Genomic DNA, 26961 nt, shown 5'->3' with positions numbered 1-26961 from the left:
GTTGGAGAGTTTACATGAGGTGGGCGCATGTCGGTACAAACGTGTTTATCATTGCCAGCTACTTTTTTTTTTTTTTTTTAATAGAGACGGATCTCACTGTGTTGCCCAGGCCAGTTTTGAACTCCTGAGCTCAAGTGATCCTCCTGCCTCGGTCTCCCAAAGTGCTAGGATTACACATGTAAGCTAGCATGCCTGGCCACCAGCTACTTTCATGCAGGTGTCAGATACGCTCTCCTAATAGTGGAAGGCAGTTTGATCCTTTCTCCTCACACAGTCATAAATGAGTCATCACAGTTACCCCAAAGGCCAATGATGATCTCTCCCTACAGAGAAAACTAGCACAGAACTTATGGGCCTTGTTGAACTGTTAACCTGGGTTGGTTGGACAGAAAAATGTTGGTTCAATTTTCAAATACTAAGGAGAGCTTATTTCAGGAGGCCCTTTTTTTACTTTGTTGAGGGGAGGTGTCAGAGCACACACTGGGAAGAATCGACCAGGGAAGCAGGCAGTGGTAATGTGGGACATCTTGCATATGGTGGAGCATGCTGCCATCTTTGCCTTCACCCTGGCAGAGCTCTCTCTCCATTGAATGGGGAGGTGAACTTGGACATGTACGATGACCAGGCTGCATCAAGGAGGTTTCCTTACCAGGACTTTTTTCTAGTTTCCTTTCACCTACAATATGGTCATGGGGCAAAAGCCCCAGAGGCCACATACGTATTTGTGGAAAGAGAAAGAACAGGACTGTGGAGCCAAAACTCCCTCACTAGCTTTTGTGAAAGTCAGGCTGGAAAGTGCTTCCAGCCACAGAAACAGGCTGTGGGTGTAAATATTAACCTTGGCCAGCAAAAAAGTAGACATAGAGTGTGACTCGCCCTCTCTTGGTCTTCCCTGAAATAGCAGGGTCAAGAACTCCTGGTCTGTGTTAGCCATGTGGTTTACAAAAACAGTGACACAGAGGAGGGAATAGTGGGACTGGCCAAGTGGATGACCAGCCATTTATCTCTTAGTGTCCTGTGTCCTATGTCCTGAGCAGAGCAAGACGTAAGGTCCTAGACCAGGCACCCAGCAAAAACTTCTGAGAAACTTGACTGTGAGGAAGGATGCTTGCTTGCCTAGCAATTGGTTGGATGAGGGGGCTCTGTTTGATACTTTCTTCACTGTGGAAGGAAGAAATTTGTAAAAATTATTTCCGGAATATGCACACATTAAAGGTTTATAAACCTGACCTTCCCTTAGTAGAAGACACTTAATAAGAGTACTGTTGGCTCTGGGCACTAACCATTTGAGCTGTGGGACCCAGGGAATCTCTCTCGCAAGCATCATTTTTAGTGTGACCCCTGGTGGCCCTTCCAGCTCTGGTGGTGCTGTGGGTACCTGCCTTGGAGATTCCTTGGTACTAGTACCTTTTGTGTACCAGGCTATGAGCCTAGAGCACGGGGCCTCTGGCCTGCAGATTTCAGGGAGGCAGCTATGTCATGTGAACCAGTATGGCCTGCCAGCACTTCTGTCCAGAGTGACTGTTGTCATCGTTAGCGTGTTGCCTGAAAAGCCTTGGGGTCTGGGGGCTGACACTGAAGGTTTTTTTCCTCCTGGCCCTGTGATTTCCAGCATTACCCAGAACGCCATGGAGGACCAGAGCGCCACGGCCGGGACTCCCGCGATGGCTGGGGGGGCTATGGCTCCGACAAGAGGATGAGTGAGGGCCGGGGGCTGCCTCCTCCCCCCAGGTTTGTGTCCCACACCCCACAGTACCTGTCCCTGGCCTCACAGAGTCAGCTGACCGGATAGGTCTGTCCCACCAAGGGGCCCCCAAGTCTCTGGGATGTGGGCACAGGGTGGGAAAAACACAGGGATTCACCCTCCAGAAGCCACCACATTTATTAGCACAAGAGCCAGAGATGGGGGCAATCCAAATCAGAGATGTCTCTCTTTCAAGGGGCAGACGTGACTGGGGGGACCATGGCCGAAGAGAGGATGACCGGGCATGGCAGGGCACGGCTGACGGTGGCATGATGGACAGGGATCACAAGAGGTGGCAAGGTGAGGAGCAGCTCTGGGCTGGGACCAGGGCGTGCTGGGAAGTGATGGAAAGATGGAGGCCACGCCTTCTCTCACTCCTCAGGTGAGCACAGGAGGTGCTCTGCCCTCAGTGCTGGAATGAGGAGTGAAAAGCACTTCAGACACCACCTACTCTCTGGTGGTCTGGCCCAGGAGTTGGACAGTGGGCGTTCCCGAGTCCTCTCTGCTGGGAGGACACTGGACGTCTGTGGTTACTGTGCCGAGGTGTCCTTCTGGGACTTGCTAGTTTCGGGTACCTGGGGGCCTCACCAAAGGGAGTGCAGTGGGCTAAATGTGCCGTGGGTTCCACGCTATGTGTGCAGGTTCCCTGTGTGAAAGCACGTCTGTCTTCCAGGTGGTGAGAGAAGCATGTCCGGTCACTCGGGGCCTGGCCACATGATGAACCGAGGAGGGATGTCAGGGTAAGACGCATGCCAGGGCGGCTCCCCTTTCTCCTGCTTTGCATATTGGCCTACCTTGGAGGACGCTTAACAACCAGTCCTTCCAGCTAATGCCCCCTCCCCCAAGTGTGACATGAGGCCAGGCATGGGGTACTGTGGAGCCTGCCACCACTCAGGAGGGGAAGGCATCAGGAAGGGGCCTTGCCTGCAGGCAATGTCCAGGGAAGCTGTGCAGGCTGGGATGGGCCAGGGGAGCAGGATGATTTCACAGTCAAACCAATGTGAATTTGTTCCTAGGCGCGGCAGCTTTGCCCCAGGTGGGGCCTCCCGGGGCCACCCCATCCCACACGGTGGCATGCAAGGCGGGTTCGGAGGCCAGAGCCGGGGGAGCAGGCCCAGCGACGCCCGCTTCACTCGCCGCTACTGAGTACTTGGAATCCTGTGTCCTGTCACATGGCAACAAGGCTATGTTCTGTTAGGAGTTATCTTAAACTGTGTAAAAATATTTTTTTTTAATCTGCTGCCATATTGTAGCTCAATACAATGTGAATTTTGTTTTTCGTTTTGGGTTTTTTTTTTTTTTTTTTTTTTTTTTTTTGGTAATAAATGTGTTTCCGTTCACATACCCTTTATTTAAAGTGTCATTTCTTTATTTCCGCCTCTTTAAATGAAACGAAATTATACTTGAGTGCCTTTTAGTTGTATTGATATACATTGACTGTTCCTTTTATTATTATTATTTTTTTTTTCTTTCTTTTTTTTGAGATGGAGTCTCGCTTTGCCACCCAGGCCTGGAGTGCAGCGGCACAATCTCGGCTCACTGCAAACTCCGCCTCCCGGGTTCAAGTGATTCTCCTGCCTCGGCCTCCTGACTAGCTGGGACTACAGGCACCTGCCACCACGCCCGGCTAATTTTTGTATTTTTAGTAGAGTGGGGTTTTGTCATATTGGTCAGGCTGGTCTTGAACTCCTGACCCTCGTGACCTGCCCGCCTCGACCTCTCAAAGTGGTGGGATTACAGGCATGAGCCACCGTGCCTGGCCAACTCTGTTTATTTCTAAATGTGTATGAAACGCATGTGATAGAAAACCTCCAGGAAGGCATCTGGGTGTGGGAGAGGCTTTCCAGTAAGATGACGATTTTCACGTAATGGGCCTGTGCGGTGCAGGTTTTGCCTGGCTTCTCAGGTCAGCGAGCTGTCCGCTCCTTTAATGTTAGCACAGACGGGGCTGCTCTGCTCTTGGGTGCTGGGTGACATCCCTGTCAGGGTGTGGGGGTCTCACACCCTGTTGATGGACACTGGCAGATGCTTCCCCCACGGATCACACTCATACCAAGCCTGTGAAGATTTCCAGCTGCCACTTTCCACGCTGACTTGCCAGAGCCCAGTCACCATCATCATGTGGATGCTTCCGCATTACCTTTTTACTCAGAGGACAAACTATTTTCACGGCAGAGTCGAGGGTGGAAGCAGTGAAGGCTGAAGGTCCTCAGCAGCATCTCAGGCCTGCGGTGTGCTTGTGCATGGGCGCAGCCCCCTCGTGCCAGGATGGGGGCTCTGACCAGCCCAGGGCTGGCCTCCGTGTCGGCCGGAAGAGACAAGCTCAACGCCAACCCTCCACGTACCAATAGCAGGCTGGAGCCACGGCACCTGGGATCCAGCACCTGTCCTAATCCAGGAAGCCAGACCAGACTTGGGACATACCTCAAACTGTGAAGCGGGTGCCTCCCACATTTTGTAAGCCTCACTAGTGGAAAGTGAGGAGGAAGCAGCGTCCAGCAGACAGGAAGATGGCGGAACCCTGGTGATGCTCTAGGGTCCCTTCAGCTGTAAAGGACAGGTGGCCCGACCAATACCAGTGGTGGCTTAGATGATAAAGGGGCGCCCTTCCCTGCCTTAACGGGAAGTTTGCAGGTAGTCAGTTCCCGGGATTCACTGCAGCCCACCTCAGGCTCTGTGTCTCTGAGGATTTTGGGGCTCATGGATGACGGACGGCTGAAAGCTCCAACAATCCTATCCACCCACAGTGTGGGTATCATCGGGGCCTATCCAGCAGGACAAGGAAGGGCAGGAACAGGGACTTGCACTCACAGGCCTCTTGGCAAACTCACGCCTGAGGCTCCTCAGCCGGAACTCGGTCCCGTGCTTGCCTTTCTTGTGACCTGTCCCTGGCGAAGACGGAATGTTTCCTTTCAGAAGGAAAGTGACATCCAGGAAGGAACCCAGTGGTAACCCCCAGGAGCCATGTTCTCAGCCTTCCCCTCATACCTTTTTTTTTTTAACACAAGCAGTTCACATTGTTTGTACTTTTTTTGTTTTGTTTTGTTTTTGTTTTTGTTTTTTGAGATGGAGTCTCCGTCTCTCTCCCAGGCTGGAGTGCAGTGGTGCAATCTCGGCTCGCTGCAACCTGTCTCCTGGGTTCAAGCAATTCTCCTACCTCAGCCTCCTGAGTAGCTGGGACTACAGGCGCCTGCCACCATGCCCGGCTAATTTTTGCATTTTTAGTAGAGACAGGTTTTCACCACATTGAGCAGGCTGGTCTCAAACTCCTGACCTCAGGTGATCTGCCCACCTCGGCCTCCCAAGGTGCTGGGATTACAGGTGTGAGCCACCGCACTCGGTTCCATTTTTTTGAGCCATATGCAGTTGTGCATGCCAGTAATCAATCCCAGCTACTTGGAAGGTCAAGGCAGGAAGATTGTTTAAGGCCAAGAGTTCACGTCCAGCCTGGACAGTAGAGCAAGACCCCATTTCTTTGATGGGTTTTAGGGGGTATTTTTTAAAATAAATGACAGACCGTGTGCGGTGGCGCCTGTAATCCCAGCACTTTGGGAGGCCGAGGTGGGTGGATCATCTGAGGTCAGGATTTTGAGACCAACCTGGCCAACATGGCGAAACACTGACTCTACTAAAAACAAAAATTAGCTGGGTATGGTGGTGCACGCCTCTAGTCCCAGCTACTCAGGAGGCTGAGGCAGAATAATCACTTGAACCCAGGAGGTGGAGTTTGCAGTGAGCCAAGATTGCACCACCACACTCCAGCCTGGGCAACAGAGCAAGACTTAGTCTCAAAAAAAAAAAAGAAAGAAATGACAGATTCCACTAGCTGAGAGAGATGAGGTCTGTGAACATCTGGGGCATGTCCCTACAGACTCTTTTTTTTTTTTTTTTTTTTTTTTTTTTGAGATGGAGTCTCGCTCTGTCGCCCAGACTGGAGTTCAGTGGCACGATCTCGGCTCATTGCAAGCTCCGCCTCCCAGGTTCACGTCATTCTGCCTCAGCTTCCCGAGTAGCTGGGACTACAGGTGCCCGCCACCACACCTGGCTAAGTTTTTTTGTATTTTTAGTAGAGACGGGGGTTTCACTGTTAGCCAGGATGGTCTCGATCTCCTGACCTCGTGATCCGCCCACCTCTGCCTCCCAAAGTGCTGGGATTACAGGCGTGAGCCACCACGCCTGGCCCAGACTCCCTTTTAACTCTGCTTTACGTGGCCTTATACCTTCCTCCCAGGTGTCATTATTAGCCCCAGTTAACAGAAGAGAAAACTGAGGGCACAGATTGGACACTACCTGTAAGAACCAAATGCCCACAGCAATAATTGTAAACCCCAATTGTGTAACCTACGTGGATCTACAAAGTCAGAATCCATGGCCGTTATGCCAGTTCTCTAGGGCCAAGGTAACAAATTGCTACAAGCTTTTTGTGTGTGTGACAGTCTCCTGTCACCCCGGTTGGAGTGCAGTGGTGCAATCATAGCTCACTGCAGTCTCCATTTCCTGGGCTCAAGCAATCCTCCCACCTCAGCCTGCCCAGTGGCTGGGACTACAGATGGGTGATACCACATCTGGCTAATTTTTGTATCTTTTGTAGAGATGGAGTTTCATCACGCTCAGGCTGGTCTTGAATTCCTGGGCTCAAGCGATCCACTCGCCTTGACCTCCCAAAGTGCTAGGATTCCAGGCACGAGGCAACGCAGGCAGCCCAGTCTCCTAGGCAGGAGAGATGCCTCGGAGTGCTTCTCCCTGGCCACAGTCTTGAGTCATTTGCATGGGATGCTCTACTTCTTACACCCAGGCAGCACCCTTTGTCGTCCTTCTGCTACACAGGGAAGGACAGGGATTCGGCCCTGCTGTCAGCCAGGCACTGAGCTGTACCTGCCCTTCCCCACCGTCCTCAATGTAACCCTAGGAGGCTATACAACCCCATTTTGCAGACAGAAAAGCTGAGGCCTAGCAGGGAGAACTGACGAGTGAGGACAACCCGGCAATGGAAAAGATCCAAGCTTCGAACCACCCATTCATTCAATTCCCATTTCCAGAGACCCCCCTCTCAAGCAGGGTCCCCGGCACGGACCAGATGTGTTCACGCAACAGACCCAATCGGTCCCTGCCCTCAAGGTGGGCACACATGCACATGGTGAGCTTATGAAGTGCAGCTTAGGCCAGGTGCGGTGGCTCACGCCTGTAATCCCAGCACTTTGGGAGGCTGAGGCAGGCGGATCACAAGGTCAGGAGTTCGAGACCACCCTGGCCAATATGGTGAAACCCCGCTTCTACTAAAAATAGAAAAAATTAGCCAGGTGCGGTGGTGTGCACCTGTAATCCCAGCTACTCAGGAGGCTGAGGCAGGAGAATCGCTTGTACCCAGGAGGTGGAAGTTGCAGTGAGCCGAGATTGTGCCACTGCACTCCAGCCTGGGCAACAGAGCAAAACTCCATCTTGAAAAAATAAAAAAGGCCAGGTGCAGTGGCTCATGCCTGTAATCCCAGCACTTTGGGAGGCTGAGGCAGGCAGATCACTTGAGGTCAGGAGGTTGAGACCAGCCTGGCCAACATGGTAAAACCCCGTCTCTACTAAAAATACAAAAATTAGCCGGGATTGGTGACGCACGCCTGTAATCCCAGATAGGAGGCTGAGGCAGGAGAATCGCTTGAACCCAGGAGGTGGAGGTTGCAGTGAGCCAAGATCACGCCATTGCACTCCAGCCTGGGGGAGAAGAGCAAGACTCCATCTCAGAAAAAAAGAAGTGCAGCTTGATGGTACAGGTTGCCCTGGCCACAGAAGGAATGGAGGCATTTCCTGGATGGGGGAGCACACTGTGAAGGCTCCGAGGCCAACAGGAGCAAGCTTGTGGGAGAAACTGCCAGAAGGCTTTGGGGGAAGAGGGGAATGGCCACAGGACAGCGCCATGTATTTTTGACACTCTGGGAGTGAAGTCTCTGGCCATGGGCTACTTGGTGGTCTCTTGAGGTTGTTCTATAGAGTAAGAGGAGCCTTTTCCCTACAAATCATGGTCCCCATCCTTACACATGTCTCCAGGAAGCAGCTGAAGCCCAGGTCCCAGAGGGACAGACCCTGCGCTTGGTTTCAGCACGGCGACGCACATGAGTGTCCACTTCGGCCTGCACCTCAGCCAGGGAAACGTCTTCAGAGTTGGCCATGCCTCTAGTGGCAGCCAGCCCAACAATGCCAGGCTCCAACAGCAGGCCTTCACTGGCAAGACTCTGAACCAAGATGGACCAGTGCTTTGTGGGTAAGTGGAGTAGACTAACGAGTCCTCATACATCCATCCACTAACCCATTCACCCATCCATCCTCCATCTAACCCATGCATCCATCTATCTACCTATCGATCCATCCATCCATTCATCCATCCACACACCCATCCATTCATCATCCATCCACTCACCCACCCCATCCATCTATCCCATTCATCCACCTATCTATCCATCCATTCATCCACCCACCCAGTCATCCATCCACCCATCCATTCATCCACCTATCCACCCAATCCAACCCATCCATTCATCATCCACCCACCCATCTACCCCATCATCCATCTACCCATTCACCCATGCATGCATCTACCCATCTAACCACTCATCCCATCCACTCATTAATCCATCAAGCCATTGACTGTACTCATCCATTAATTTATTCATGCTTACTAATCATCTTCTATTTATTTATTTATTTATTTATTTATTTATTTATTTTTGAGACACAGTCTCATTCTGTTGCCCAGGCTGGAGTGCAGTGGCCTGATCTTGGCTCACTGTAACCCCCGCCTCCTGGGTTCACACCATTCTCCTGCCTCAGCCTTCCGAGTAGCTGGGACTACAGGTACCCGCCACCATGCCCAGCTAACTTTTCGTATTTTTTTTTTTTATAGTAGAGACGGGGTTTCACCGTGTTAGCCAGGATGGTCTCGATTTCCTGACCTTGTGATCCATCCGCTTCAGCCTTCCAAAGCGCTGGGATTACAGGTGTGAGCCACTGCGCCCGGCCTCTTAATTATTAATATTATTTATTTTTGAGATGAAGTCTCACTCTGTCACCCAGGCTGGAGTGCAGTGGCGCAATCTCGGCTCACTGCAACCTCCGCCTCCCGGGTTCAAGTGATTCTCCTGCTTCAGCCTCCCGAGTAGCTGGGACTGCAGGCATGTGCCACCACGCCCAGCTAATTTTTGTATTTTTTTTTTAGTAGAGACGGGGTTCTGCCATGTTGGGCAGGCTGGTCTTGAACTCCTGACCTCAGGTGATCCACCCATCTCGGCCTTCCAAAGTGCTGGGATTGCAGGCGTGGGCCACCCGCCCAGCCCATGCTTACTAATCATCTTCTATACCCCAGGCTCTACACTGGGGTTTGGGGCCACGCCTACTATTAACACATGGTCCCTTCCCTCAGGGAGCTTGCATCCTGTTGAGCTAAGTCACACAAAAGCAAATGCGGTGCCCAAGGAGAAGAAAAGTTGCTGAACTCTGCCTCAGGACAGGGGCATGGTGACCCTGCGTGTAGGAGAGGAGTCTGCCAGGATGAGGGGCAGAGGGGTCTTACTCTCCTGCAAGGTGAGATGAGGCAGGGTGTGTAGGGACCTGGCGCCCCTGGAATGCAGACGTGGTGTGGGGGTTAAGGCCTGGAAGTTCTCTCCCAGCCTCAGCCTCGAGGAAACCACCCCTCCTCTTGGCCTGCCTCTTCCTTCTTCCGGAGACCACCCCTGGGGATGAAGGATGCCAGCCCTCCCGTGGCCTCAGTGCTGCCAGAGGCCAGCAGAGGGGTCGGAGCATGGGGCTTCCACTGTTGCCTCTGCCATCGCCTGCCTCTAGATAAGTTCCTGCAGTTTTCTGAGCTTCTGTTTGCTGACCTGTAAAATGAGGCTACTGAGCTGCTCTGAGGATTGCGGGGTGAAGGGTGTCATCGCAGGACTGCATTCCCTCTCCCTCCAGCTCCAAAAACCGAATTCTACCAAGGCATAGAGCAGCTCCCGAGTCCAAGTTCACTGGGATCACTACTGAAAGTGACAGGAGGCAGCCAAGTGTCTAGGCAGAAAGGGGCAGGTCCCAGGGAAACCCCACCTTCAAGCCAAAAACAGCCCGAAAGCTGAAAGATCAGACTGCTGGTCCTGGAGGAAACCCACCACCCAGAGTGAGAACTTCTGTTCCCGTTTGTCCCCCCTTTCCTGGTTGATTCTTTCTGAACAATGCCTTTTAACCAATCGAATGTTGCCCTTTCCAATACTACCTATGGCCTCCCCCTGCCCCCGCAATTCTGAGCCTATAAAATGTCCTGGGCCCAGCTACATGAGGAGGAAAAAACCAGACCCCGCATCCTCTCTCCGCTGAAAGCTGTTCAGTCGCTCAGTAAAGTTCTTCTCCTCCCTCCTCAGCCTTCAATGTCCAGCGTATCCTCGTTCTTCTTGGGCGCAGTACAATAGCTTGGGAACCACAGAATGCAGGTACAAGCTATAACACAGGCGACTGGGGCATGCCAGCATGGCCAAGCAAGGCCCAGGCTAGGTGTTGCCGGCTGGAGGTCTCTGGCTTGCAAAATGACTGAGAAGAAACATCCTGCATCTCTACCGACAGCAAACTCATTTCCAGGACCACGTGAGATGGGAAGACGCGTGGCTGTCAGCTGCTTCGGTTGTCACCTTGTCCTTTCGGATTTAATTAAAACTGGCTGCTCAGCCCTCAGCCCACAAGGGAAGAACCCAGGTTGCTGCTGGCCCATATGGCACCGGATGGATGGGGCCAAAAGTGGGCTGAACGTGCTCTGGGCTGGTGCCACGGAGACCCTGAGCCCAGCATCCCCCCAGCCAGGATTGGGGACCCTCAGGACTCATGTTGCTCCTGGTTACCTTGGCTTTTTTTTTTTTTTTTTTTTTTGCTTTTTTTTTTTTTAAGAGATAGGGTCTCAGTATTTCACCCAGGCTGGAGTGTGGTGGTAGAGTCATGGCTCACCGTAGCCTCAATGTCCCAGTGATCCTCCTGCCTCAGCCGGGGCCACAGGCATGTGCCACCGCACCCAGCTGATCACCTCCACTTCTGCTGCACCCGCCACCCGTTGGGATGCCCAGTTAGCACTCACTCCAGGCCAGGGCCGGGCAAGGTGCACTCAAGGCTGGAGCAGGACCATGGGCAGCTGTGGTGACAGGTGAAAGGAAGGGCAGTTACTGATGTCAGCCACTCGGTGTCCCCCATGCCCCAGCCCCAGCTGAACTCCGCCTATGGACTCCCCCGCTCTCTCTTCTAGCTCTGCCCATCCCACATCGAGACAGGCTAGCTTTCCCTGGACTCCGTTCCTAGCCCATCCTGCTTCCAGCTATCAAGTGACCCCAGCTGTCAAATGGCAATGTGCCACACCCCAGCCTTGCCTTGCTCTGTGGTCTTGGCTGTGGGTGTGGTCGGGTGTTTTCCCAGCCCCTTCCCACCTTCCCAAAGTCACCCGCAGACCTCTGCTCTCCGGAGCTCCGCTTCCATGGCCCCCCAACTCCCCTGACCCCAGACACGTTCTTGCACACAGGTGCCAGTGGATGGGCGAGGACGGACTCATGGGATAAAGCCCATGAGTGACCCCAGGGAAGAACTAAGTCACATTCGTGGAGCTGCAGGACCCAGCCGCCTGGATGGAGGTGAGCGGCCCAGAAGGCAGCTGCTCACTGGCCTTGTCCAGTCCTTCCCCTCTAACAGTGCTGGTAACAGGTGTGAGGCTGCAGAGGCCTCCTGGAGCGGGCGGACACCCCCGGCCCAGCCATGGCCTCACAGCACTGACAGCAAACCCTCCTGTCCTCACAGGCTGGGGCTGCGTGCCTGGGTGCGAGGCGACTGGAAATTCTGCATCCCCGGTGAGGCTTTGTGAACAGCCTGGGCTCCAGACAGGCTGGGCAGACAGAACTGTCGGGGCAAGTTTCTTCATCTGTAAAATGGGCCTGAAGCCTGCTCCTTCCTGGGGCTTCACGAAGGGCTTGGTGGACGGTGGCAGGAGGCGGTGGGTGCGTGGGTGCTGCTGGCCAGGACGGTGAGCACCGGCTTCCTCCTGCAGCACCGAGGGTCAGGGATGCTCCCCTGCCCTGCTCATCCCTCCCTCACCCTAGACCTGCCCCGACCAGTGCTAAGGCCCAGTAAGGGCAGGGGTACAGTGGATGTGGCGGACCTGCCCCGGGACCATGCTCCTCAGGGGAAGGGGGTGGGTAGGCCCTGTGGGCTCCCCTTCTACCAGATTAGGCCGCTGATCCCAGCCACACCCCTCCTACGCCCTGCTCAGGCCAGGGGCTTCTCCTCTCTGAGTGGGACAGCGGGGGAGATGCCCCGGCCTCTAGTCTCTGCTCCTCTCCTCTGTAACAGCTGTCCCCTCCTGAGCTGAGTCCCCTACACCAAGCAACATAAACCCCTGAACTCGTGGGAACGGGGACCCTGTTCCACCTTAGTGAGCATCACCTGTCTGCTCCCTGCCCTCAGGGCAGCATCCTTTGGAGGCCTCCGGCCCCACCCAAGCCCCCCACCGCCACACCCCCATCTGCCTGGAGCCACCAGACTGGTTTCTGGGCCCAGGCCTCTTGCCATCACCAACCCTGTGGACCGCCCTCTGTGGCTGGATGCTGGGAGCCTCTCAGGGAGCCCCTCGACAGGCCCAGCTTCCCAGGGCTCATGCCTGATGCGGGGGACCTGTGCAGGCTGCCAGGTAGCTCAGCCAGCGTGTGGCAGGGGTGTCAGGGAAGGCGTCCCAGGGGAGAGGGGATGTCCGGGGGACCCTCTGAATGGCAACAAACACCTGGATTTCCTTCAACGGCCAGGAATCCCTATAGGGTTGTCGAGGAGAGGGTGGAATGAGGGTGGAGTCCAGCCAACAAAGGGCCGGGACAGGACTGCGGATAGGAGCTGAGGAGGGCGGGAACCAGTGGCCCCGGGGGCTCCTGCCCTGTGTCCTGCAGGGAAGCAGACCCCACTTCTCCACTCTGGCTCTTCCACTGTCCTCCCGTGATCTCAGCCCTCCAAAACCAAGACCCCCCACAACCCAGGCTTGGCCAAAGCACTTTCCTGGCCCCAGAGCATGGCCTGTGGAGCACCGGGAGCAACCACTGTGACCTCTGACTCCCCGCACCAGAGCAGACAGCAAAGGGGAGAGCTATGGCCTGTGGTCAAGATCAAGCCCTGACAAGCCATCAGGAGCCAGAAGCCCAGGCTTTGGTGCTCTAGGCACCACCAGGCCGACCCTGTGCCCCTTGGGGCCAGCACACGGGTCAGGGAACACTTCTGAAGTCCTTTATTGGGCCGGCAAGGCCGGGAGCTGCCCTCGCAGTGGGGTCCCAGTCTGGAGTCTTCAGGTCAGTGGCAGCCCTGCCCATTCTGGCCCGGGCAGGCGGCCCCTGCTGACTCGCTACTTGGTGCGTGCCTTCACATACTCCCAGCCCTCCTTGGAGTACTCGCGGGCCTTGGAGGGGGCCACCGACAGAGCTGACATCACCGTCATGATGCCTGTGGGAAAGGGACGGCCACTGGTGATGCTCCCCTCCCAGCCTCACCCAGCCTCCATACCCTGGGAAACTCTAAGAGGTTTTTTTTTTGGGTGGTGGGCAGGGGGACAGGGGACAGAGTCTCACTCTGTCGCCGAGGCTGGAGTGCAGTAGTGCGATCTTGGCTCACTGCAACCTTCACCTCCCGGGTTCAAGTGATTTTCCTGCCTCAGCCTCCCAAGTAGCTGGGACTACAAGCGCACCACCATACCGGGCTAATTTTTTTTTTTTTTTTTTTTTTGGAGATGGAGTCTTACCCTGTCACCCAGGCTGGAGTGTAGTAGTGCAACCTTGGCTCACTGCAACCTCCGCCTCCTGAGTTCAAGCAATTCTCCTGCCTCAGCCTCCCAAGTAGCAGCTGGGATTACAGGCGCGCACCACCAAGCCTGGCTAATTTTTGTATTTTTAGTAGAGATGGGGTTTCACCATGTTGCCCAGGCTGGTCTTGAACTCCTGACTTCAGGCTGAAACCCTGACTCGGCTGACTTCAGATGATCTGCCCCAGCTGGTCTTGAACTTCTTTTTTTTTTTTTTTTTTTTTTTTTTTTTTTGAGACGGAGTCTCACGCTGTTGCCCAGGCTGGAGTGCAGGGCGCGATCTCGGCTCACTGCAGGCCGCCTCCCGTGAGCCTCACCTCCTGCACTACAGGCGCCCGCCACCGCGCCCGGCTAATTTTTTGTATTTTTAGTAGAGATGGGGTTTGACACTAAAGTGCTTTACAGGCCACTGGCTGGTCTTGAACTTCTGACCTTGTGATCTGCCCGCCTCAGCCTCCCAAAGTTCTAGGATTACAGGCGTGAGTCACCGCACCCAGCTTTGTTTTGTTTTTTAGAGAGAGGGTTTCCCTCTGTTGCCCACGCTGGAGTACGGTGGTGTGATCATAGTTCACTGCAGCCTTGAACTCCAGGGCTCAAGCCATCCTCCTGCCTAAACCTCCCAAGTACCTGAGATTACAGGCACACGCCACCATGCCCAACTAATTTAAAAAGACTTTTTTTTTTTTTTTTTTTTTTTGTAGAGAGAGGGTCTCATTATATTGCCCAGGCTGTTCTCAAACTCCTGGCTTCAAGCAATCCTTCTGCCTTGGATTCCAAAAGTGCTGGTAGCCATGAGCCACCACACCCAGCAAGCAAAATTTTTTTAGAACAACTTCCAGCAGAAACTGAGGCAGAGGTGGGGCAGGGCCTTGCCTTGTCCAAGCTCATAGGACAAGCTCCGATGTGGGCCCAGGCCTCCTGCCTCTCATTCTACCAGGCGTTGTACAACCCAGCCCTCAAAGGCTCCCCCCAATCCCCTTCGCTAGAATCTCCACTCTTTTCCCTTGTATTTATTTATTTATTGATTTTTGAGACAGAGTCTTGCTCTGTCACCGAGGCTGGAGTGCAGTGGCGCCACCTCTGCTCACTGCAACCTCCACCTCCTGGGTTCAAGCGATTCTCCTGCCTCAGCCTCCCTAGCAGTTGGGACTACAGGCATGCGCCACCACACCCAGCTAATTTTTGTATTTTTAGTAGAGATGGAGTTTCACCATGTTGGCCAGAATGGTCTCGAACTCCTGACTTCAGATGATCCACCCACCTCGACCTCCCAAAGTGCTGGGATTACAGGGGTGAGCCACCAGGCTAGGCCTCCTTTCCCTTTTAGATCCCTAAGAAACACATGTTGGGCAGGAAGGGGGATGGACAGAAAGGAATGGCCAGGAAGTGGGGAGAGGGGCTAGACTGGGGTGTCTGCAGCAACCTCCCAAGTAAAGAAACTGGGTGCCTTACCTGCATTCCAGGAGTCACGGATGGGAAAGTAAATCTTTGGAGGGGCTGGGAGCTGGGAAAAGAGATGAGCAGAAAGAAGTGGTGAAAAGGCTCAGCAGCCCATCCCCAGAAGCGGAGGGAGGAGGACAGGCCTGAGAATCAGGCCAGCATAAATATGGAGAACAACATCATGCAGGGCTGGAGGAACCCCCCAAGAGCTCACCACCCGCCAAGCCCTGGCCTCGCTCCCAGCCCGGAGTACCTGGGGTATCTGCAGGCCCGTCTGCTGACACACGTACTGGCTGAACTGGTACACGGCGGGGGGGACCACCTCTCCAGCCTTCTGTAGGGCTGCCTGGCTCTTGTCGCTGGGCCCCAGCAGCTCCTGGTCGTACACCAGGTAGACGGCGCCCCCAGCCACACTTCCCTTGATGAGGAACCTGCGGGCAGGGACGGGAGGAGCAGAAGCTTAGCGGACACTGACCGCCACGCTCAGGAGGTAAAGGCCCACGGAGACAGTGAGACCCTCCTGGGGGCTCACCGTCCACAGGTGACACTCTGTAGTGTAGCACCGTCGACCCAGACTCCCATTATATACAGCACTCGATTTACAATGTGCAAGGCAGGGCGGCTGGACGCCACTTTAACTGATAAACTGAAACGGGAGGGGGAGAGTGGGTCACTCAAGGTCCCACAGTGAGCAAGGGCAGTGAAGACGTAAGATCCTTGACATTCTAGAAGCCTTCCAGCCCTGGAGAAACCAAGGGTTCCTGGGCGCCTCCTGCCCGCTGTCACTCCGAGCACGCATTCACCTCCCATCCACGCCAGCGGCAGGATTCACCGGCATTCCCACTTCACAGAGAAAACCACTGAGGCTCGGAGGCGGAGGCTGACACCGCTAGTGGAACGCCAAGGGCTCGCTGGGAGGCAGGAGGGAGGAGACTGGCGACCTCGGGAAGCCCCACCCCGCTGGAGCCTCAGTTTCCCTATCTAGCCCATAGGCGGGGGACGAAGGGGAGGTGACCCTACGGAAAGCGAAGAGCAGATCGGGACCAGACTGGAGACAGGGGTGCCCACAAAAAGGGACTTTTTCGGGGACTCGGGTCCCCTCCGGCTCCCTCACGCACCTCATCAGCGACCACACCCGGGCCACCATGGTCGCTCGGATCCACGCGCAAGGACACTCGACTCGCCCGCCGCTTCCTGTCGCGGCCCTGCAGAGGCCTCTGGGAGGTGTAGTCTTTCTTGCCCGACGCAAGGTCCTCTGGGAGTCGTAGTCTCTTACGGCTCTGAGACTCCAAAGAAAGGCTGCGGTCCCGCAGCGAGGGGCAGCTGGGAAATGGACGCTTTAAGTCCCGGGCCGCCGCAAGGCTGTCTGGGAAATGTAGTCAGCACGGCGCTATTTGTACCTGCCCGCGGAGCCTCCTGGGAAATGTAGTTCGGCCCGGCCGGGTCCTGGCAGCGTGAAGGGAAAGAGGCGTTAGGTGCCTGGCTGAAGCCTGAAAGTGACTCGAGAAGAAGTCGGAACCCGAGAGATCCACCCGCGCCCGCGCGGGGAACCAAGGGCCCGGACCTAGGAAGAGTGTGCCTAGAAGGCGGTTGTCACGGCAACGCGAGGGCGGGATTGTTCGAGAGCGGCGGCCCCCTCACGTGATCGATTCGGAGGCGGGGCGTCCGCCCAGGGGGCGGTGCCGGGCCCCTGGTGGGAGGTGGAGACCAGGCGGGGACTGTTGCCCGGCGACGCTCCGGCGCTGGGTCCCCGCGGCCTGGCTCCTCGCCGGGAGAAGGTGGGCTTCGAGTCACGTGACCCAGGCCCTACGGGAGGGGGCGCGGTCAGGTACCCGGCAGGAGGCTGCGGAGAAGAGAGGACTGTGGGGGCGTTCGCGTGGCTCCCAGGCTGGGACCCCAGCCCTGCTGTACAGTGGGGGAAACTGAGGCCTGAGTGGGTGAGTGCACGGTTTAGGGGTACGCAGCGGGTCACACGCCCGCTTTGTTCAGAGGGGAAGCTAAGGACCGCCGAGGTCAACAAGGGGCCGGTGAGTTCTGCAGAGATTTGGCTTCCCCCCATTTCTCCCGCATTTCGGCCGGGCTGCTTTAACCGTTCATGTGCCCATCCCTCTGTCCATACGTCCATCCTTCCATCCATCCATCTGTCCATCCACCCATCCATCCTTCCATCTATCCATCCACACTTCCGCTCATCCATCTGAATCCCCATCCATCCACCCATCCGTTCATCCATCTGTCCGCCCATCCACCCACCCATCAATTCATCCATCTGCTCCCCCATCCTTCCACCCATCCATCTGTCCACCCATTCATCTATTTATTTGGCCATCCACTCATCCATCCGTCCATACATCCATAAATACATCCATGCATCTGTCCGTCAATACGTCCATCCTTCCATCCATTTATATGTTCCCCCCGTTTATCCATTCATCCATCCATCCATCCATCCACTCATCTATCTATCCATCCATGCATCTGTCCGTCCATCATCCATCCATCCACCCATCCATCTATTCATCTGGTCATCCACCCACCCATCCATCCTTGTATCTGTGCATCCATACATGCATTTGTCCATCCATCCATCCATCCACCCATCTGTCCACCCGTCTGTCCATCTGGTCCCACTTCCCCCTGCCGGGCTGCTGCAGTCAGTATGGAGCTGGGGGCGGAAAGAGGGATGAGCAGAGGGGCTTCATGGGCTGTCCCTGGCAGGGGAAAAGGTGGAAGCTCGTTTCTTGCTGTGGGCATGCCTGGTGTGTTTGGGGAAGGCGAGGAGTTCACTGTTTTGAGAACTGAACGATTCATTGATGGGGCCGTGGGAGAGGAGGAGAGACAGGTAGTCAGGGTCTACACCTGCAGGGCCTCATGGGGTGCAGTGAGGAGCCTGGTTTCCACCAGTTGCAGTGGGGACCCCTGAGAGGGTTTGGAGCAGGCAGGGCCGTGGCCATGTTGCTTTTGACACAGATGCCTTTGGCTGCATGGACAGGAGAGGCAGGGAGGGAGTGAGTGTGGACATGGGGAAGCCAGTGTGGAGGTGGGCAGACCAAGTGGGAGATGGAAGGGAGGCCAGAGGAAAAATGGGGATGGTCAGGCCAGGAGTAGGGTCTAGGAGGGAGGTAACAATCTGGGAGCCCTGGAGAGAGAGAGGAAGGGACAGTTGGGGAGAGATTGGAGACGGAGAATGGATAAGATCTGAAAACCATGAGCTCATGGGGGTGAAAGGATAGAAGGAGGTGAGGACAATGCCTGGGTCTCCCATTTAGGGACAGGGGACAGTGGGGCTATTACTGTGATGGTGAGCTGGGAAGAGAAGCAGGTGTGGGGTGACATGCTGAGCCTAGATTGGGTCCTGCTGGCTCTAAGGGGCCTGGAGGTTGTCAAGAGGAGACACCCAGAGGACAGCAGAGGCAAAGAACCTAGGGCTGGACCTACAGATGGGAGATTTCGGGACCCCTCAGTGATCCCCTCCGTCTGGTTTGTCTCATCTTCCTGGTTCTGGAAGTCCTCTTCCCCTTGTCCCACTGACTTTTTCTTTTTTTTGAGACAGAGTCTCGCTCTGTCGCCCAGGCTAGAGTGCAGTGGCCGGATCTCAGCTCACTGCAAGCTCTGCCTCCCGGGTTCACGCCATTCTCCTGCCTCAGCCTCCCGAGTAGCTGGGACTACAGGCACCCGCCACCTCCCCCGGCTAGTTTTTTTTGTATTTTTTAGTAGAGATGGGGTTTCACCATGGTCTCGGTCTCCTGACCTCTTGGCCCGCCTTGGCCTCCCAAAGTGCTGGGATTACAAGTGTGAGCCGCCGCGCCCAGCCTTTTTTTTTTTTTTTTTTTTTTTTTGGTATGGAGTTTTGCTCTTGTTGCCCAGGCTGGAGTGCAATGGCAAATCTCAGTTCACTGCAACCTCCATCTCCCGGGTTCAAGCAATTCTCCTGCCTCAGCCTCCCAAGTATCTGGGATTACAGGCATGTGTGTGCCTCAGCCCCCTGAGTAGCTGGGATTACAGGCACCTGCCACCACGCCCGGCTAATTTTTGTATTTTTAGTAGAGGTGGGGTTTCACCATGTTGGCCAGGCTGGTCTCAAACTCCTGACCTCAAGTGATCTGCCTGCCTCAGCCTCCCAATGTGCTGGGATTCCAGGCGTGAACCACCACACCCAGCCCAAGGAGGTCACTTTTGCACTGAGACTTGAAAGAAGTGAGAGAGCAAGCCATTTGATTATATCTGGGAACAGCATTCTAGGCAGTAGAAATAGCCTATGCGAAGGCCCTGAGGCAGGATGGTGACTGGCTTTTTTTGTTGTTTGTTTTTTTGAGACGGAGTCTCGCTGTGTTGCCCAGGCTGGAGGGCAGTGGCACAATCTTCTCAACTCACTGCAAGCTCCATCTCCCGGGTTCACACCATTCTCCTGCCTCAGCCTCCTGAGTAGCTGGGTCTACAGGCGCCCACCACCACGCCTGGCTAATTTTTTTTTTTTTTTTTTTTTTTGAGACAGAGTCTTGCTCTGTTGCCCAGGCTGGAGCGCAGTGGCCGGATCTCGGCTCACTGCAAGCTCCGCCTCCCGGGTTTACACCATTCTCCTGCCTCAGCCTCCCGAGTAGTTGGGACTACAGGCGCCTGCCACCTCGCCCGGCTAGTTTTTTTTTTTTTTGTATTTTTTAGTAGAGACGGGGTTTCACTGTGTTAGCCAGGATGGTCTCGATCTCCTGACCTCGTGATCCGCCCGTCTCGGCCTCCCAAAGTGCTGGGATTACAGGCTTGAGCCACCGCGCCCGGCCTTCCTGGCTAATTTTTTGTACTTTTAGTAGAGATGGGGTTTCACCGTATTAGCCAGGATGGTCTCGATCTCCTGATCTCATGATCCACCCGCCTGGGCCTCCCAAAGTGCTGGGATTACAGGCGTGAGCCACCGCGCCCGGCCAGCTGGTTTCCAGGAACAGCAAAGGGTCTGTTTTAGTGGAGCAGAGTGAGCAAGGAGGACAGGTCCACGCAGGGTGCTTGTGGCCACCAAGGAGTCTGGTTTTTATTCTAACTGGAACAGGAAGGATTTTCAGTCCAGGGGAGGCAAGGTGTGTGGATGGAGAGGGCTGAGAAGGGTGGAGGGAGAGGGAGCAGGTGCGGTGGTTCATGGAGCCACCGTGGTGGCCTGGACAGGTGGTGGCTGTGGAGAGGAGGGCGTGGATCCAACGCGGTGGCATCACCAAACACCCACCAAACGCGGTGGCTGTGGGCCAGGCCTGTGCCGGCCACCTCTGTCCCCTGTCCCTCTGCAGGCCCACAGAGGACCATGAAGGTGCTTCTCCTCACAGGGCTGGGGGCCCTGTTCTTCGCCTATTATTGGGATGACAACTTTGACCCAGGTGAGCACCTGGGGTTGAGGGAGGGAGAAACCGGGCCAGCTGTCCTGTCCTCCGCCCAGAGTGACCACCCTGGCTATGGCCAGCCAGCCTCCAGGGAGCGCGAGTACTGCTGACAGGGGCCAGCGCTGGTGTCGGTGAGGAGCTGGCCTATCACTACGCGCGTCTGGGCTCCCACCTGGTGCTCACTGCCCACACTGAGGCCCTCCTGCAGAAGGTGAGCCACCCCATGTCTAGATGAATGGTGGGGGTGCTCATGGCGGGAGGGAAGAGAGCCTAGGTTTGAATCCCTGCAATGACCAGGCTTCCTGTGTGACCTTGGGCAAGTCGCCTAACCTCTCTGAGCCTCTCAGTTTCCTCATTTGCAAAACGGGGACAATAAAACCATTTTCTGGCCAGACACGGTGGCTCACGCCTGTGGTCCCAGCACTTTGGGAGGCTGAGGCAAGTGGATCACCTGAGGTCAAGAGTTCAAGACCAGCCTGGCCAACATGGTGAAACCCCGTCTCTACTAAAAATACAAAAATTAGGCCAGGCACGGTGGGCTCACGCCTGTAATCCTAGCACTTTGGGAGGCCAAGGCGGGCAGATCACTTGAGGTCAGGAGTTCAAAACCAGCCTGGCCAACATGGTGAAACCCCGTCTCTACTACAAATACAAAACAAAACAAAACAAAAACAAAAACAAACAAAACAAAACAAAACACCAGCATGGTGGCAGGCACCTGTAATCCCAGCTACTGAGGAGGCTGAGGCAGGAGAATTGCTGGAACCCAGGAGGTGGAAGTTGCAATGAGCTGAGATCACACCACTGCACTCCAGCCTGGGTGACAGAGAGAGACTCTGTCTCAAAACAAAGAAAAACAAAATTAGCAGGGCATGGTGGCACGAGCATGTAGTCCCAGCTACGTGGGAGGCTGAGTCAGGAGAATCACTTGAACCCTGGAGGTGGAGGTTGCAGTGAGCCGAGATGGCACTACTGCACTCCAGCCTGGGCAACAAAGTGAGACTCCGTCTCAAACAAACAAACAAAAACCCCACCTTCTCATGGGTTAGGATGTTGTGCCAGTGCAGTGAGGCGGTGACTGGAAAGTGCAGTGTTTCTCAGCAAATGAGAGTATTGAGTGTCCATGCCTGTGCTGATAGCCAGGGCTCTCAAACTCCAAGGGAAGGATGGCCACTTCCTAGCAACAAACAGCCCATTGCTACTTCAAGGAAGGGTATAGCTCTTGGGCTCAAACTTTTCAGTTTTTCAAGAGAAGCTAGCAATCTGGAAATCTGTAAGCTCCGCCTCCCGGGTTTAATGTCCTGTCAGCCTTTGGGAGATGTTGGTGATTGTATTAACCACGAAATTTCACCGTGTTTGCCAGCATCTCTGACCTTGTGATCCCGCTCAGCCTCCAAAGTGCTTTACAGGCTGCCCCGCGCCCGGCTGCTTTTCAGTTTTTCAAGAGAAGCTAGCAATCTGGAAATTGTAGGTGAAATGTCCTGTTTTAGATGTTGGTGATTGACTAACCACCAAATTGGCCAGCATTCTGGCCCGCAGGCTCCACTTTGTGCCCCCAGCAGTGGTAGATTTTTGGGAATGGTGTCGAATGGGGCTCGAGGCTCAGAGTGAGGGGGAGGTTTTCAGGCGGGGCCTCCCTATGGCTGGCAGGTGCGGGGTTGGGGGGGGCGCTGCTGTAGAGGAGAGGCCCACGGGCAGCTCTGGCCCCCCCCAGGTGGTAGGGAACTGCCGGAAGCTGGGCGCCCCCAAGGTCTTCTACATCGCTGCGGACATGGCCTCCCCTGAGGCGCCCGAGAGTGTGGTGCAGTTTGCGCTGGACAAGCTGGGTGAGGGGCTGGGCCTGAAGCCTGGAGTCCAGGACCTTGGCCTAGGCCTTAGGGACAGGACCGGAATTGGGCTGTGGGTGTGGCTACAGTAACAGGTGTGTCAGGGCGGAGACGTATGCGGACTGGGGGCGTGGTCGGGGCGGAGTCTCATTGCATCTTGGGGAAAGTGCTCTGAACGGGGCCTCACTGAATGGGGACGAAACCTTGCTAGATCCAGGGAGTAAGGCCAGGGCTGGGTGTCTTTGATCGTAGGGGGAGTTACCTGGGGCGGAGTTCACTGGATCAGCGCTCTGGGTGGAGCTAAGATCGGGGGCGGGGTTTGATCGTTGTCTTGGGGAGGGGCCTCGGGGCTGACCGGCGTTTCTGGGCCAGGAGGGCTGGACTATCTCGTGCTGAACCACATCGGCGGCGTCCCGGCCGGCACGCGAGCCCGCACCCCCCAGGCGACGCGCTGGCTCATGCAGGTGCTCCACTCCTCCGTGGCCCCAGCCCGCCCCTCGATCTCAGGGACCGGTGGTCCGCTTCCTTCGCGGCCGGGGCTCTGCCAACTCCTGAGCCGGCTCTCCACCTTTCCCGCCCCGGCCACGCCCCTGCTAGCCCAAGGCCCCGCCCCGGCCTTGACCCCGCCCCCGGGCCGGCCTTCCGGGTTTCTGGCCCCGCCTCGGACCCGGTTCTGGCCCCGCCCTCCGGGTTTCTAGCCCCGCCCTGCCCGTAGGCTCCGCCTCTGCCGGTGACTCGCGAGTGCCACCTGCAGGTAAACTTTCTGAGCTACGTGCAACTGACGTCGCGGGCGCTGCCCAGCCTGACGGACAGCAAGGGCTCCCTGGTGGTGGTGTCCTCGCTGCTCGGTGCGTGCACTCGGCCCCGGCCCTGCGGGACGGGGAGTGGGGAGCTCGATGCGGGTGAGCCTGGAGGGTCTGGGCAGGCTTCCCGGACGACGGGGAGCCACTCAGCCGCTGCTGTCCGCGCTCCCAGGCCGCGTGCCCACGTCGTTCTCCACTCCCTACTCAGCGGCCAAGTTCGCGCTGGACAGCTTCTTCGGCTCCCTGCGGCGGGAACTGGACGTGCAGGACGTGAACGTGGCAATCACCATGTGTGTCCTGGGCCTCCGAGATCGCGCCTCCGCCGCTGAGGCAGTCAGGTGAGGCCCGGGCGAGCCTGGGGTTGGGCTGGGGCCCATGGGCGGCCGCCCAGCCCCAGCCGCAGTCCCCACCGCGCCCTCCCGTCCCCAGGGGAGTCACGAGGGTCAAGGCGGCCCCGGGGCCCAAGGCAGCCCTGGCCGTGATCCGCGGCGGCGCCACGCGCGCAGCTGGCGTCTTCTACCCGTGGCGTTTCCACCTGCTGTGCTTGCTCCGGCGCTGGCTGCCGCGCCCGCGGGCCTGGTTTATCCGCCAGGATCTCAACGTCACGGCCGCTGCTGCAGCCTGAGCACCTGGGGGTGCCCCTTAACGTCCCAGACGGGAACGCTCCTCTCTCCAACTGTCCCTGGAGCCAGAACACTCACAGAGACACCCCTGAGAGGGTGGCCATAGCCCAAGATGAAGTCATCAAGACAGAAAAGCAAAACCGAGAAAAACGACGGGCACCTGGAACCAGTTACAGCTTTGGAGGTGCAGGTGCCCCTTGTTAGGTGCCTTTGTCCGGGACCTGCAAAGCCTCACCTGTTTGGCCTTTATTGATGACATGACTGCTTCCATTTTGCAGATGAGGAAACTGAGGCTCAGAGAGGTCACGCCACCCTTGAGCCACCCATGGACCCCTCTCCATCTCCTGTCTGTGTTTCTAAGTCCCTGATTTATTTTTTCCACTCATTGCATCTGGGATTATCTCCCCCAACCCCTGCCAGCTTCCCCTAGCTGGGGTCTCTGGTACTCTTCACACCTGCAGGGACGTCTACACTGTTCGTCTAGCTGGTGGCAGGGTCTGAGGGGGAGGAGGAGGGAAAGAGTGTGTTCTGGGCTGGACCCAGCCTCCTGTTTGTGAATAAAAACTCTTCTTCTCTTGCATATATGTTGTTCAAATTCCTTGGTAATTCCAATTTGCTAGCAGCTGGTGGGCAGAGGGAGTGGGGTGTATGTATCAGGATCCTTGACTCTCAATCCCATTTCACAGGTGGAGAAATGGAGGCTGAGAGGGCCAGGAGCCGTGGCTCACGGCTATAATCCCAGCACTTTGGGAGGCCAAGGTGGGCAGATCACTTGAGGTCAGGAGTTTGAGACCAGCCTGGCCAACATGATGAAACCCTGTCTTTACTTTTTAATTAATGTATTTATTTTTGAGACGGAGTCTCACTCTGTCACCCAGGCTGGAGTGCAGTGGTGCGATCTAGGCTCACTGCAACCTCCACCTCCGGGGTTCAAGCGATTCTTGTGCCTCAGGCTCCCGAATACTTGGGATTATAGGTGCAGGTCACCACACCTTTTTGTTTTTTTTGTTTTTTTTAGTAGAGATGGGGTTTTATCATGTTGGCCAGGCTGGTCTCGAACTCCTAGCCTTAGGTGATCCCCCAGTCTCGGCCCCTCAAGTGCTGGAATTACAGGTGTCAGCCACTGTACCCAGCTGCAAATATTTTAATTAAAAAATTAGCCAAGCGTGGTGGCATGTGCCTGTGGTCCCAGCTAAGGAGGCTAAGGCAGGAGGATCACTTGAGCCCTGGAAGTCAAGGCTGCAATAAGTTATGATTACAGCACTGCACTCTCTAGCCTGCGTGACAGAGCAAGACCCTGTCTGGAAAAAACATGAAAGCGCTAACCCCAATTAGAGCAGCCCTAAATCGAGACTCTGTCTCGTATATTAGTAGCATTAAAGGAGAAAAATTGGAAACTTGTGTGTTTCCGCCACGTAATTCAGTTATTTACTTCCCGTCCCTGCACCACCTAAAATTACATCAGATGTCCCCAAGGGGCACTATTACACGTTGCTGTATTCGGACCGAGTCCAGAGCTTGACCAATTGATAGATAATGAAACCAATACCCTCGTTAATGGGACTTTTTTTTTTTTTTTTTTGACAGAGTTTCGCTGTTGCCCAGGCTGGACTGCAGTGGCACGATCTTGGCTCACTGCAACCTCTGCCTCTGGTGTTCAAGCAATTCTCCTGCCTCAGCCTCCTGAGTAGCTGGGATTACAGAAGCATGCCACCATGCCTGGCTATTTATTAATTATATTTTTGAGACGGAGTCTTGCTCTGTCACCCAGGCTGGAGTGCAGTGGCGCGATCTAGGCTCACTGCAAGCTCCGCCTCCCGGGTTCACGCCATTCTCCTGCCTCAGCCTCCCGACTAGCTGGGACTACAGGCGCCTGCCACCAGGCCTGACTAATTTTTTGTATTTTTCGTAGAGACGGGGTTTCACCGTGTTAGGCTGGTCTCGAGCTCCTGACCTCGTGATCCACAAGCCTTGGCCTCCCAAAGTGTTGAGATTACAGGCGTGAGCCACCGCACCCGGCCTAATGGGCGTTTTAACAGTTCAAACAGTTTATTATTATTCTCGTTCTACAATTGAAGAAATTCTGGGGGATGACGTCGTCGATGCAGGGTCGGCCAGAAATCGGCGGAGTTGGCTTTCGAACTCATGTCACAAGCAGAGAGAGGAAGGCAGCCACAATCACCTCCACTGGTTCCGACTCCAGCTCTCGGGCTCGCAGGAGTAAACGCGCATGCTCAGGGAGCTCGGTCGCGCATGCTCAGTGAGACCGCGGGGGGAAGACTCCAGCCGCCAGGGGGAGCGCGCGCCGTTCTTGCCTCTCTGGCATGCGCCTCCTGAGCCGAGTAGATATCCCAGAGTTCCGCTCGCCGCCAGCCCTTCCGCCAGGGCCGCCACGGGAGAGCAGTAGGTAAGTGCTTTCCCGCACTGCCGGGATCCGCCGCCATCCAGACTCCCGGGTCCTCTGTGCGGGTTGGAGGATGGTTGGTTGTGGCAAGCGAGGCTGAAGAAGCCGGGACGCGGGTCTCTGGGCCTCGGGAACCGAGCCTGTACTCACCTCCGCCCCTTCTCCCCTCCGCTGTCCGCAGCCATGGCTCTACGCTACCCTATGGCCGTGGGCCTCAACAAGGGCCACAAGGTGACCAAGAACGTGAGCAAGCCCAGGCACAGCCGCCGCCGCGGGGTGAGTGCGGGGGCCACGCGGAGGTTGTCGGGGGTTTCTTGGAGGGTGGAGGGCACGGCTTGGGCAAAGGCTCTCGACCTGAAAGAATGCGCGTTGGGGTGCGGAACTAAAGGGGGCGGCGGCAATCCACGCTGGGGCAGAGGGAGCACCTTGAGAGCGGCGCGGGGCAGCGGGTTTGGGGTTCTGACGTATGAGTAGGAGTTCGCTGATGGAGCTGGCCCGAGGTTGCGGTGTGTGAGGTTGGGGGATTTCAGGTGTGCCAGTGTACTGGGCTCTTTTATTCAGCCTGGACTCCAGGCGCGTCCTGCGAGTGTTGCGGAGACTGGGACTTGGGGAGGATGGGAGCTGCTCCGGGCGCGGTGAAAAGCGCTAGGGGTTAATGCCTTAGTTCTCACAGCTACTTACAGAGGGGAGGAAGTAGCCAGGGAAATCGTGGCAGCGCGAGAAGCTGCTTAAGTAGAATGCAGGGTTCCCCCTACCCTGACGGCCGCCCCTTTCCCCCCAGCGTCTGACGAAACACACCAAGTTCGTGCGGGACATGATTCGGGAGGTGTGTGGCTTTGCCCCGTACGAGCGGCGCGCCATGGAGTTACTGAAGGTCTCCAAGGACAAACGGGCCCTCAAGTTTATCAAGAAAAGGGTAGGTGGGCGC

At 55.9% G+C, this 26961-nt stretch overlaps 5 protein-coding genes across 19 annotated transcripts in view; 3 read left to right on the top strand and 2 right to left on the bottom strand.

Moving 5' to 3' along the window:
• SAFB (scaffold attachment factor B) overlaps positions 1–3095 on the top strand; it is a 46874-nt gene extending 43779 nt beyond the window's left edge. For 3 of the 5 annotated variants that reach the window (XM_050770110.1, XM_050770109.1, XM_050770113.1), the window contains 4 exons: positions 1613–1731; positions 1941–2044; positions 2418–2484; positions 2761–3095. In XM_050770110.1, coding sequence (XP_050626067.1) covers positions 1613–1731; positions 1941–2044; positions 2418–2484; positions 2761–2890 — 420 coding nt within the window. In that variant the 3' untranslated portion in view covers positions 2891–3095. The remainder of the gene's footprint in view (positions 1–1612; positions 1732–1940; positions 2045–2417; positions 2485–2760) is intronic. The other 2 variants (XM_050770112.1, XM_050770111.1) reach the window with 1 other exon arrangement.
• Positions 1–26961, bottom strand: part of SAFB2 (scaffold attachment factor B2) — a 170836-nt gene that overhangs the window by 81011 nt on the left and 62864 nt on the right. The window lies entirely within an intron of this gene.
• The window catches only part of RPL36 (ribosomal protein L36), a 459247-nt gene that overhangs the window by 431888 nt on the left and 398 nt on the right, over positions 1–26961 (top strand). For 2 of the 3 annotated variants that reach the window (XM_050770935.1, XM_050770934.1), the window contains exons 2-4: positions 26004–26036; positions 26212–26309; positions 26815–26949. In XM_050770935.1, the coding sequence (XP_050626892.1) occupies positions 26217–26309; positions 26815–26949 (228 nt within the window). In that variant the 5' untranslated portion in view covers positions 26004–26036; positions 26212–26216. Of the gene's footprint in view, positions 1–25986; positions 26037–26211; positions 26310–26814; positions 26950–26961 lie in introns of all 3 variants that reach the window. The other variant, XM_050770933.1, reaches the window with a different exon arrangement.
• Positions 12992–26961, bottom strand: part of MICOS13 (mitochondrial contact site and cristae organizing system subunit 13) — a 201706-nt gene continuing 187736 nt past the window's right edge. For 2 of the 4 annotated variants that reach the window (XM_050770921.1, XM_050770920.1), the window contains exons 2-5: positions 16133–16215; positions 15268–15445; positions 15027–15078; positions 12992–13219 (exon numbers count right to left, since the gene is read on the bottom strand). In XM_050770921.1, coding sequence (XP_050626878.1) covers positions 13122–13219; positions 15027–15078; positions 15268–15445; positions 16133–16161 — 357 coding nt within the window. In that variant the 5' untranslated portion in view covers positions 16162–16215 and the 3' untranslated portion in view covers positions 12992–13121. Of the gene's footprint in view, positions 13220–15026; positions 15079–15267; positions 15446–15817; positions 15934–16132; positions 16216–26961 lie in introns of those variants that run through there. The other 2 variants (XM_050770922.1, XM_050770919.1) reach the window with 2 other exon arrangements.
• Positions 16215–24209, top strand: HSD11B1L (hydroxysteroid 11-beta dehydrogenase 1 like). 6 transcript variants are annotated; one of them, XM_050770686.1, is made up of 8 exons: positions 16215–16951; positions 20288–20374; positions 20458–20588; positions 22092–22203; positions 22576–22667; positions 22919–23105; positions 23215–23344; positions 23436–24209. In XM_050770686.1, exons 2-8 carry the CDS (start codon positions 20302–20304, stop codon positions 23629–23631), a joined length of 921 nt encoding a protein of 306 aa, XP_050626643.1. In that variant the 5' UTR covers positions 16215–16951; positions 20288–20301; the 3' UTR covers positions 23632–24209. The 6 variants fall into 6 exon arrangements, with proteins under 6 accessions (XP_050626643.1, XP_050626645.1, XP_050626647.1 ...); XM_050770688.1 differs by having other exon boundaries at positions 16216–16951; positions 22958–23105; XM_050770690.1 differs by having other exon boundaries at positions 16216–16951; positions 20250–20374; positions 22919–23051.

The sequence above is a fragment of the Macaca thibetana genome, chromosome 19, assembly GCF_024542745.1.
Source record: "Macaca thibetana thibetana isolate TM-01 chromosome 19, ASM2454274v1, whole genome shotgun sequence".
Classification (NCBI taxonomy): domain Eukaryota; kingdom Metazoa; phylum Chordata; class Mammalia; order Primates; family Cercopithecidae; genus Macaca; species Macaca thibetana.
This window is presented reverse-complemented; position numbering and strand designations above follow the sequence as displayed.